We start from the raw sequence: 13,052 nt of genomic DNA on the forward strand, positions 1-13,052 counted from the left end.
AAGTAAACTTGAGAAACAATACTGTTTTAGGTTCCTAAGGGGGAACACTAGAATTTAAAATTTTTAAATATCTTTAAAAGAAAGAAAGATCTAAATTAGAGGTCATCTAATTTAGCTTCACACTCAAATCTAGGAATCTCCTGTCTGACATCCCTGATGGACAGCACTGAGCTCCTGACAGTGGGGGTAATCACTGTATCTTAAGCTAAATTCCATTCATTTTGGGAGACCTGTTAACTGTTAGAAAGCTCTCCATATACTAATCTGTCTCCTTGTTACTTTCATCTATTAGCTCTAGCTTTATTCTTTGCAATTAAAAAAATTTATTTTACATTTCTGATCCCTTCATCTTTATAATGAGAGCCACTTAAAGGGATATGGTTCTTAATACTTTCACCCATGTTAATCAATCTTGAATTTGTCAATGTTCCTTTTAAGATGGTACTAAAATTGATTTATATTAATAGCCAAACTAAGGTACTTACTATATACTGCTTATTATACACTGATTCTAAAAATCCTACAGCTATTGAAAAGTTAAGACTCCTTGGTTCAGAGGCTTAAAGATGGCAGTGTGAGAGGTGAGACAGAGACCTCCTCCCAAAACCACACATAACATGAAAATACAGCAAAAACATCTAAAACTGAAAAAGCAACAGGGAAGAAGGCTGCAGAAGACTGCCGACACCTGGGGAACACAGCAGACCTCAAGGAAAAGGGTAAAGTACCAAAGCCATGATCCAAATAACCCAAAACCTTCCCCCACCCCAGCTCACCGGAGGAGGGAAGAGAAGCGGACCAGGAGAGGGGTGGAGGACTAGGACTGCTGAACACCCAGCCCTGGAGATCTGCTCTGGAAGCACAAACCTACATTACATGGTGCTCTGGAGATTAGTGGGCTTACAAAGCTAAGAAAGGCAGAATACTTGGAGAGACTTAGATTTCAACTGCTTGTGGAAAACACATATCCACAAGCAGCTGCTCTGGGACAAAAGAAAGGTGGGCAGTTTGAGAGACTTCCGAACAGGGAGAGTGCTGCTAAAGGGGCAAGGATTATACAGAGCTTGCTGCCAAAGAGAAAGGACAGGTGGAAAAAACTGTCCAGGTGCATTCTGCCCAGCAGGTTGGGAACTTTCAGAGCTTCAAGCACTCCATACCCCTGGCTGGTTACACAGTCAGAAGGACCACAATGCAATATGCAGCCTGCTGCGCCTTCCTCCTGGCCAGCACCAGCTTGCAAACTGGCTACCCCCACTATAGTGACAGGCCAGCCAGAGGGTGGCCCCGCCTACAACAGCTACAACGCACAGCATAGAGGCTTCTCCCTGCACGCTTGGCCCACTGGCCCCAGCAGTGGACGCACGCAATGCAGACAGGAAGCAGGAAAGAGCTCTTTCCTCCCAACAGGCACTAGTGTGGCTCGCCTGCAACCCCTGCCATCACTCCAGGGGCTAAGCAGCTCCAGAGAGTAGAGCTTCTGGGCATTAGAGGGCACCACCTACAAATATGAATTGTCAAAGGAACCTGGTTCAAACCAAAATCCCACAAACACCAAAAAGAGGACCAAGTAAAACTGAACTCATCAATCTTCCTGAAAGAGATTTCAAAATAAAAATCATAAACATGCTCACAGAGTTACAGAAAAATATTCAAGAACTCAGGGAGGAACTCAAGAAGGAGATACAAATGTTGAAGAAATCATATCTGAAATGAAACATACAATGGAGGGATTTAAAAGCATATCAGATGAAGTAGAGGAGGCGGTAAATGAAATACAAATTAGAGAACAGGAATACAAAGAAGCTGAGGCATGGAGATAAAAAAGGATCTCTAGGAATGAAAGAATATTGAGAGAACTATGTTAACCAATCCCAAAGGAACAATATTCGCATTATAGGGGTACCAGAAGAAGAGGAGAGAGAAAAAGGGATAGGAAGTGCCTTTAAGGAGGTAATTGCTGAAAACTTCCCCAATCTGGGGAAGGAGATAGTCTCTCAGGCCATGGAGGTGCACGGATCTCCCAATACAAGGGATCCAAGGAAGACCACACCAAGAAAGATAATAATTAAAATGGCAAAGATCAAGGATAAGGGCAGACATTTAAAAGCGGCCAGAGAAAGAAAAAAGGTTACACATACAAAGGAAAACCCATCAGGCTATCATCAGACTTCTCAGCAGAAACCTTAAAGGCCAGAAGGGAGTGGCATGATATATGTAATATAGTGAAGCAGAAGGATCTGGAACCAAGAATACTCTACCTGGCAACATTTTCATTTAAATTTGAAGGAGGGATTAAATGATTTCCAGATAAGCAAAAGCTCAGGGAACTTAACTCTCACAAATCATCTCTATACTGTATTTTGGAGGGACTACCATAGATGGAAGTATTCTTACAGCTAAATAGCTGTCACCAGAGGAAATATAGTCACAGTAAAGAAAGCAGAAAAATTAATTAGTAAGCAAATATAAAATCAAATCAACTATCTCCAAAGTCAGTCAAGGGATAGACAAAGAGTACAGAATATGATACCCAATATATAAAGAGTGGAGGAAGAAGAAAACAGGAAGAGAAAAAAAAGGAATCTTTAGATTGTGTTTGTAATAGCATACCAAGTGAGTTAAATTAGACTGCTAGACAGTAAAGAAATTACCTTTGAACCTTTGGTAACCATGAATCTAGAGTCTGCAATGGCAGTAAATACAAACCTATCGATAATTACCCTAAATGCAAATGGTCTGATGTACCAATCACAAGACACAGAGTCACTGAATGGACAAAAAAACAAGACCCGTCTATATGCTGTCTATAAGAAACTCACTTCAAACCCAAAGACATACACAGACTAAAAGTGAAGGGATGGAAAAAGATATTTCATGCAATAGGGAGAAAAAAGCAGGAGTTACAGTACTTGTATCAGACAAAATAGACTTCAAAACAAAGAAAAGTAACAAGAGACAAAGAAGGACATTATATAATGATAAAGGGGTCAGTCCAACAAGAGGATATAACAATTATAAATATCTATGCACCCAACACAGGAGCACCTACATATGTGAAACAAATACTAACAGAATTATAGGGAAACAGAATGCAATGCATTCATTTTAGGAGACTTCAACATGCCACTTATACAAAGGACATATCAACCACACAGAAAATAAGTAAGGACACAGAGGCACTGAACAACATATTAGAACAGATGGACCTAACGGACAACTACAGAACACTCCATCCAAAAGCAACAGGATACACATATACATTCTTCTCAAGTGCACATCGAACATTTTCAAGAATACATCATACACTAGTCCACAAAAAGAGCCTCAGTAAATTCAAAAAGACTGAAATTCTACTAACCAGCTTCTCAGGCCACAAAGGTATGAAACTAGAAATAAATTACAGAAAGAAAACGAAAAAGCCCACAAACACATGGATGCTTAATAACATGCTCCTAAATAATCAATGGATCAATAGCCAAATAAACACAGAGATCAAGCAATATATGGAGACAAATGACAACAAGAACTCAACACTACAAAATATGTGGGATGCAGCGAAGTCTATGCTAAGAGGATAGTATATTGCAATACAGGCTTACTGCAGGAAAGAAAAGCAATCCCATATGACTAGTCTAATCTCACAATTAATGAAACTAAAAAAGGAGAAAAAATGAGGCCCAAAGTCCATAGAAGGAGGGACGTAATAAAGATTAGAGCAGAAGTAAATAAAATTGAGAAGCATAAAACAACAGAAAGAATCATTGAAAACAGGAGCTGTTCCTTTGAGAAAATACAATAGATAAACCCATAGCCAGACTTTTCAAGAAAAAAAGAGTCTACACACATAAACAGAAGCAGAAATGAGAAAGGAAAAATCACTATGGACACCACAGAAATACAAAGAATTACTGAGGAATGCTATGAAAAACTATATGCTAACAAACTGGATAATCTATAAGAAATGGAAAACTTTCTAGAAAAATACCATCTTCCAAGGCTGACCCAGGAAGAAACAGAAAATCTGAAAAGACCAATTACCAGCAATGAAACTGAATTGATAATAATAAAAAAAAACTACCTAAGAATAAAACTCCTGTACCAGATGGCTTCACCTCTGAATTTTATCAAACATTTAGTGAAGATCTAATACCCATCCTCGTTTAAGTTTTCCAAAAAGCAGAAGAGGAGGGAATACTTACAAAATCATTCTCTGAGGCCAGCACTACTCTAATATCAAAACCAAAGACACCACAAAGAAAAAAAAAATTACAGACCAATATCCTTGATGAACAGAGATGCAAAAATAATCAACAAAATATTAGCAAATTGAATTAAAAAATAAAAAGACCATCCATCATGATCAAGTAGGATTTATTCCAGAGATGCACGGATGGTACAATATTCAAAAATCCATCAACATCATCCACCGCTTCAACAAAACAGACAAAAACCACATGATCATCTCTATAGATGCTAAAAAAGCATTTGACAAAATTCAACATCCATTCCTGATAAAAACTCTCAACAAAATGGGTATAGAGGGCAAGTACCTCAACATAATAAAGTCCACATACAACAAACCTACAGTCAACATCATACTTAACAGTGAGAAGCTGAAAGCTTTTCCTTGAAAATCTGGAACTAGACAAAGATGCCCACTCGCCCCACTTTCATTCAACATAGTTCTGGAGGTTCTAACCATGGCAATCAGACAACACAAAGAAATAAAAGGCATCCAGATTGGTAAAGAAGAAGTTAAACTGTCACTGTTTGCAAATGACATGATATTGTACATAAAAAACCCTAAAGAATACACCTGAAAACTACTAGAACTAATAACTGAATTCAACAAAGTTGCAGGATACAAAATCTATACAGAGAAATCTGTTGCATTCCTATACACTAACGATGAACTGCAGAAATAGAAATCAGGAAAACAATTCCATTCACAATTGCATCAAAAAGAATAAAACACTTAGGAATAAACCTAACAAAGGAAATGAAAGACCTATACCCTGAAAATTACATGACACATATGAGAGAAATTAAAGAAGATACCAGTAAATGGAAATACATCCTGAGCTCATGGATAGGAAGACTTAATATTGTCAAAATAGCTATCCTGCCCAAAGCAATCTACAGATTCAATTCAACCCTATCAAAATACCAATAGCATTCTTCAACAAACTAGAGCAAATAGTTCTAAAATTCATACGGGACCACAGAAGACCCCAAATAGCCAATGCAATCCTGAAAAGGAAGAATAAAGCTGGGGGGGATTATGCTCCCCAACTTCAAGTTCGACTACAAAGCCACAGTAATCAAGACAATTTGGTACCAGCACACGGACAGACCCATAGATAAATGGAACAGAATAGAGAGCCCAGATATAAACCCAAGCATATATGGTCAATTAATACACGATAGGAGCCATGGATATACAATGGGGAAATGACAGCCTCTTAAGCAACTGGTCTTGGCAAAACTGGACAGCTACATGTAAAAGAATGAAACTGGATTATTATCTAACCCCATATACAAAAGTAAACTCAATGTGGATCAAAGACCTGAATGTTAAGTCATGAAACCATAAAACTCTTAAGACAACATAGGTAAAAATCTCTTGAATATAAATATGAGCAACTTTTCCTGAACACATCTTCTCGGGCAAGGAAAACAAAAGCAAAAATTAACAAAAGGGACTACATTAAACTAAAAAGCTTCTACAGCAAAGGACACCATCAGTAGAACAAAAAGGCATCCTACAGTATAGGAGAATATATTCATAAATGACATATCTGACAAGGGGTTAACATCCAACATCCAAAATATATCAACAACTCACATGCCTCAACACCCAAAAAAGCAAATAATCCTATTAAAAAATGGGCGGAGGATATGAACAGACAGTTCTCCAAAGAAGAAATTCAGATGGCCAACAGACACATGAAAAGATGCTCCACATCACTAATCATCAGGGAAATGTAAATTAAAACCACAAGGAGATATCGCCTCACACCAGTAAGGATGGCCAACATCCAAAAGACTAGGAATAACAAACGCTGGTGAAGATATGGAGAAAGGGGAGCCCTACTGCACTGCTGGTGGGAATGTAAACTAGTTCAACCATTATGGAAAGCAGCATATAGGTCTCTCAAAAAACTAAAAATAGAAATACCATTTGACCCAGGAATTCCACTCCCAGGAATTTACCCAAGGAAAGCAAGATCTCAGATTCAAAAAGATATATGCACCCCTATGTTTATCGCAGCAGTATTTACAATAGCCTAGATACGGAAGCAACCTAAGTGTCCATCAGTAGATGAATAGATAAAGAAGATGTGGTACGTATACACTATGGAATACTATTTAGCCAGGAGAAAACAAATCCTACAATTTGCAACAACATGGAGTTGTTATGCTCAGTGAAATAAGCCAGGCGGAGAAAGACAAGTACCAAATGATTTCTGTCATTTGTAGAGTATAACAATGAAGCAAAACTGAAGGAACGAAACAGCAGTAGACTCACAGACTTTAAGAAGGGACTAGAGGTTACCAAAGGGGAGGGGTGGGGATGGAGGGAGAAGGGGATTGAGGGGTATTATGATTGGTACACATGGTGTGAGGGGGTTACAGGGAAGACAGTGTAGCACAGAGAAGACAAATAGTGATTCTGTGGCATCTCATTACACTAATGGACAGTGACTTCAATGGGGTATGGGGGGGACTTGATAATATGGGTGAATGTAGTAACCTTCATGCAAAACCTTCACAAGAGTGTATATCAATGATACCTTAATAAAAAAAAAAAAGACACCTTGGTTTCCATTGACTAGCACTCAAAGATCCCTAGGATTCTATCATTCTATACTAACTTTACATGTGTCTTATTAAATTTCAGCTTAATATTAGCCTGTTGTCTGTTTTCCTTATCTTTTGAAATCTTGATTTTTGCCGATCAAAGTATCATCTCATCACCCTCAGCTTTATTGCATCTACAAATCAAATAAAGATGTTCTTTTATATAATTACAAATTATTAAGACAAGATAAAGGATTCACAAAGATCATTAAGGAAAAATATAAAGAATTTATTATCAAAATATCAGAGTTGAAGCCTAGTCTTTACCACTTATTAGCTGTAACCTGGACAAATGGCTTAAGGTGTCAAGCCTCAGTTTCCTGATTTACAAAATGAAGAACCAGAGGAAATTTTGAATACTCTTTGAAAATTATAATGTACTATGTCCAAGTTATTATCCAAAACTACGAATAGTTATAATCTGTAGTAGTTACAAGTAACTATCATTTATATGATATATATACACACACATACACACTATATGATATATATATCTCACATTATATATAAAGAAAAGGAGGGCAGTGCACTGCCCATGATTATACTATTTGGCTTAGTGGAGCAGTGATTCACAATAGCTTACAAGGATATCTAGAATATAAAAACAGGAGACATTCAAAGTAAATTAAGAGGAAAAATCAAAACACAGAAATAAAACTTGAAAAAAGGCCAACACAAAGTACGATTATTTTTGATACTAACATCAGATAAGAGTTGTCTCTTAAGAATACTCATGAACAAATATAATGAAAGTAAATTCAACATCTTCAAAGGGGGCACATTTAAGCCTGATGGCATTATACTAGAACATCTGTCAGTGGAAGAATTCTACCAAGGATAAATATAAAGCAGCCTCTTAATTACCTATCCACCTTTGTTAGGGAGCAATTTTAGCATATTTGGAGAAATAGATATTATTTGAGGCCATGCCTCATAGGCACACATTTAACAATTTTTGAATGGAATGGCATATGACATCATAATCCCTGTAAGATTTCTGGAATGCTAGTAGCCTGTATTCACTGAATAGACAGACTATGCTTGGGGCAAAACTGACACTATGAACAGAAGAATCTAACAGGGATAGATGCCTGAATAGAAAGAAGGCTATCCCATCTCCTCTTGAAGACACATCAGGGGAATGATTAGCTAAGTATTTCTCAATACTTAATTTTGGACTTGAATATTAGAAGGCAAGCCCCCTATATTCTGATTCATAAAATTTCAGCCTGAAAGGTTTTAAAGTATAACCAGATATCCAATGGTCCCAAACAGCACAGAGGGCATCCAAGATTAGAACTTACTCTGATTCTCAACCCAACCTTTATTCCCCAATACCATACAGTGTGCCTAATAGTTTCAGGTTCCTGAAGATATTTGGTTATGCTGTTTTTAAAAACAAAACAAAAACAGGATATTTTAAGTGAATTTGAAATACTGCAGTATAAATGCTATTAATAAAATTTCACCATATGTACACATTTTAAATAATGGGACTCATTAAATATTCATCAAGAATCTCTTAATTTCAAGGGTGGCAAGTGAACTGCAAACTATGTTTATTCTATTATCACTTGGTGGCTCACTTTAATCATCCCTGACACAATCACTATTTGAATTATTCAAGTTTTAAATTATAAAGTTTTTAGGAATTCATCTCTAACTTGCAGTAAAATGCAACCAACTTATATTCCTTGGCTGAATAACAGCTTGAGAAAATACCCACAACTGTTAAACCAAAGTACTTGCAAAATAGTTATGACTTTCACTGAACTCTACCTCTGTTAAGCCTAAATTTATTTTCCTGAGCTATACCAGGATTTTAAGCAACTTCACAGCTACTCTCCAAACCTGCTGCTAATAACCACTTCTAATCTGCCAAGTGAGATCAACTAAAACACTAACGTCCTCTCTTCTTCTTCTTCTTTTTCTTCTTCTTTCCAGTTGCTCCATCTCCATCACCATCTCCATCTAAGAAAAAACAATTTCAAGGACATATTCATTTAAACCTCCCAAGCAGAGGCATAAGCATGCACAAGTGGACAAACACACATACACAAAATGCATCCTAAATAGCACATGACAAAGTTGATCCAATGCTCTTAGAAAAGCTTTGTATATTGCTAGCTTTAGGTATCAGAATTTGACTTGTATGATCAAAAGCACTAGTCAACTTTAACTTATTCTAATAAAAGAATTTCTAAATAAAATATTTTAATTTAAAAAATGTATTAAATAACATCCTTTTTTTAAAGCTAGGAAAAATAGTGTTAGTTTAATACCAACAATTAGTGGCTGTGACTTCATCTAAAATAACACTAGTTGCAATTTACACATCCTTTGCAATTAAACACTTGTATTTTACAACCTCATGTGATCGATCCTCAAAGCAACCCTATGAGGTAATAAGGAATGTTTCAGGGGCATGCCCAAGATAATCTCAACTGATAAATGGCAGAATTGGAGCAAGAATATGTCACCTGATTCCTAGTCCAGTGAGGGTTATTAGAGGTCTCATATTTTAAAATATATTTTCCTGAATAGTTGTTGTTAAAGAAAAAGAATTGCGCTTCTTGGTCAAATTGTATGCAAAAAGCAGAGGGCACATATACTTTTCCTAGGTTCATAGTTCTCAGATTCTCAAAAGAACATGATACCCAAAAATGGTAGTTAAGAACTATTTCAAAAAATATTTGGCAAAGGGTACCCAAAATAGCCATGCTTTTCCGGTCAGTTTTTTTTAACAATCTTCTGTGAAGCCCATGCCCATACCCTTGAACTTTGAAAAAAGATAAATACTATTAAGGCCAAGATTAAATGAATAATTACTTAGAACATTCTACATAAAGGTACCAAAAATAGACCTATGTGTCTAAACTTCTAAAAAGTGCTCCTCTTTAAATTTCAACAATCATTTCTGAAGTTTATCTACCTACAAATCACAATGCTATGAAATAGGGATGAAGAGGACGCTATCCCAGACAATTAAAAGTTGACAGTTTAATAGTATGGCCACTAAACAGTATGCTTTTAAATGTTTCACACACTGGCAGTAACTCTTGGCTAGCGTCAATAAATTTAGATAGTGAAATCCACATTAAACCCAGTAAATCCACACTAATCCCTTAAAACAAAGTCAAATGACTACTTACATTTTTTGGTCAAAGCACTTGCTTCTTACTGCCGGACTGCTAAGCAGGAGCCACAAAAGCAATTCTTTCACCATGCTACCTACTATATTCTTCTATTATAATTATCACACAAAATTGCAATCATTCTTTTTTTTCAAAATGATTAGGGGTTTACACTGACCCCTGCTCATCCATGAGCTCCTTAAGGATTAGACACCATCTCTTAAACATATTGCCAAGCATATGGTAAATATTCAGTTTATTCAATAAATAAATACCTTATTTTTTTTACCTTGTTTATATTTATTTCTACCTAAATAAGAAACAGGAAACAGCAGTTTAGCCAAGAGGGAAGGTAACATGATAAAGCATTTTGCTGGACTGAGTGATAGGAAACTGCCAATATTTGACAATTTCTGACTTACAAAATTGCCATTTCTTATGGCAGAACCCGGTGGAAACACAAATATTGCTAACTTACTCATTATTGGTTTCTAGATTCAAAAGCCAAACAAAAATAACATTAGAAATTTTTGGAATATACAATTTTCAATTTTCTCATAACTGTCACATACTCTAATTCACATATTCTGCACTGTAATGTTAAAACAACCTTCTTCATTCATTCAACTGTTTTCTGAGCTCTTAAGTTGCAGAGAATAGGGACAGAATGTAGACAGGATAGTTTTCACTCTGGAAGAACTTCAATGTCTAGCATACTGCTACATACACTAAATTCAACCAAAAAAACAAATGCTCCAAGATGTATAATCAGTTTTAAATACACGCTAAAAATCCTTCCAGCTTTGTGACCCTGAGCAAGTTATTTAGCCTCTCTACACCATGGTTTCTTCATTTTTAAAATGGGATAACACAAAGCTCCTCCTTTGATAATCATCTTTCTAAGCCTACTTTATCCAATGACCAAGGTCTATATTCAGTACAGGATAATAGCTACCATTTATTGAACTCTTGTGCCTGAATGGTGGTAAAGTCAGGATCTGAATATTAAAATACATATGCTTAGAGTGCCACCCATCATAGCATGCTGCAATTTATGTGTTTACATGTCTTTCACAGCATCCTAAGATACAGAGACTATTCACATTTATTTCTGTAATAACACTGTGCTCAGTATTTGTTGAATGACAACTGGACATCTATAGGCAAAAAGAAAAGGAACCTCAATCCTTACTTTGCACTATATATAAGTTAATTCTAAATGGACCACAGACCTAAACATAATGAGCTAAAAATAAATAAAACTTGAAAATGAGAGAAAATCTTCACGACCTTGAAGACAGCAATTATTTAACTTTTTGGATAGCACACAAAAAGTATAACCCATAAGGGAAAAAAACAGATAAACTGGACCTCAGCAAAATTAAAATCTTTTCTACTGAAAACAATACTAGCAAGGGAGAAAATTTGTAAAACATGTATCTGATGAAGAACTTGTATCAAGAATATGTAAGACAAAAAAAAAAAAATAACCCAATTGAAAAATGGACAAAAATATGAACAAATATTTCACTACAGATGAAAGGCAAAAAATATGAAAAGATGTTCAACATCACAAATCATCAGGGAAATGAAAATTAAAACCACAATGACATACTACTACAAACGTATTAGAAAAGCTAAAATTAAAAGACAATGTTTAATTAAATTAAATTAAATTTAAAGTAACAATACCAAGTGCATATGAGGATAGAAAAGGCCTGAAATGATCAACCACTGCTAACAGGAATGAAAAATGGTAGATCCACTTTGCAAAAGGTTTGATAATTTCTTATGAGGTTGAACATATGCTTACCACATAACCAGCAACCCTACTCCTAGGTATTTACCTAGGAGAAATGAAAACATGACTACACAAAGACCTGTATAAAATTTTCACAGTAACTTTATTCATAATAGATAAAGACTGGAAATAACCCAAATATTTATCAACTAGTAAACTGATAAGCAAATTTGGAATACTACTCATCAATGAAAAGTAATGAACTACTGATATATACAGAACTAGATAACTCAAAAGTATTGTGCTAAGTAAACAAGCCAGACATACACACAAAAAAACCATACTGCAATAATTCCATTTATATGATATTAGAGGAAAAAACTATAGGAACAGAAAACATATCAGTGGTTGGCTGGAGTCGGACTGTAGCAAGAGAACTGACTACCAAGGAGCACAGGAGAACTTTATTTGTGCAGATGGAAATGGTCTATATCTTGTATGTGCAGTGGTTACATACACAATTGCATACACTTGTCAAAGCTCATTGAACTATATACACTTAGGGTCATTGCAGAGAAAGGCTAACACCAAATGTAGACTAGACTTTTCACAATTTGATGAGTCAAGGTAGATTCATCAATTGTAACAAATGTACCACTTCAGCAGGGGACACTGATAGTTGGAGAGGCTATGCATGCACAGTGGCAAGAGAGCTCTGTACCTTCTGCTCAATTTTGCTGTGAACCTAAAACTGCTCTATTTTTTTAAATGGTGACTATTACCCTAGCCAAATTACACCTTAATAAGTCTGACTTAAAGTTTTACTGAATTACCTCTAGCATACTGCCTAATGCTCAAAGGATTAACTTTTCACACCAGTACCCCAGAGTTTCAAATTAAACACATCTAAAATTAAACTCAATTCCTTATTTGCCTGCAAACCCACTCCCCCAATCTCAACCAGCTCTCCCCTTCCTACTTCAGCGTTTTGGTCAACATCAACAACATTCTGACACCTAAGTTCAAACCCCTGGTCTACGAATGCCTCTCCTTCCTTCTCCCCAGATTGAAAGTCTCTTAGTTACCACATCACTGTTTCACTGGACTCTTTCTTTCCATTCTCACTTATGCCCACCAACTTTCAGTCATTACCATATGCCTGGGCTATTGTTAAATGGCCTCCAAAATCTCTGCACCTTTCCTGTATGTTTCCTCTTTTCTAAAATCCTGCATATGTGAAGATTAAATTATTTTTTCATTAACGTTCCTCTTTTAAAAATATTCAAAGGCTCCCTCAATTAATCATATCATAGGAG

General features: G+C 36.0%; 1 protein-coding gene across 2 annotated transcripts in view; it reads right to left on the reverse strand.

Moving 5' to 3' along the window:
- Window positions 1-13,052, reverse strand: part of METAP2 (methionyl aminopeptidase 2) — a 33,581-nt gene that overhangs the window by 16,931 nt on the left and 3,598 nt on the right. For both annotated transcript variants that reach the window (XM_036891583.2, XM_036891582.2), the window contains exon 3: window positions 8,767-8,832. In XM_036891583.2, coding sequence (XP_036747478.1) covers window positions 8,767-8,832 — 66 coding nt within the window. The remainder of the gene's footprint in view (window positions 1-8,766; window positions 8,833-13,052) is intronic.

The sequence above is a fragment of the Manis pentadactyla genome, chromosome 10 (assembly GCF_030020395.1).
Source record: "Manis pentadactyla isolate mManPen7 chromosome 10, mManPen7.hap1, whole genome shotgun sequence".
In the NCBI taxonomy this organism is placed as follows: domain Eukaryota; kingdom Metazoa; phylum Chordata; class Mammalia; order Pholidota; family Manidae; genus Manis; species Manis pentadactyla.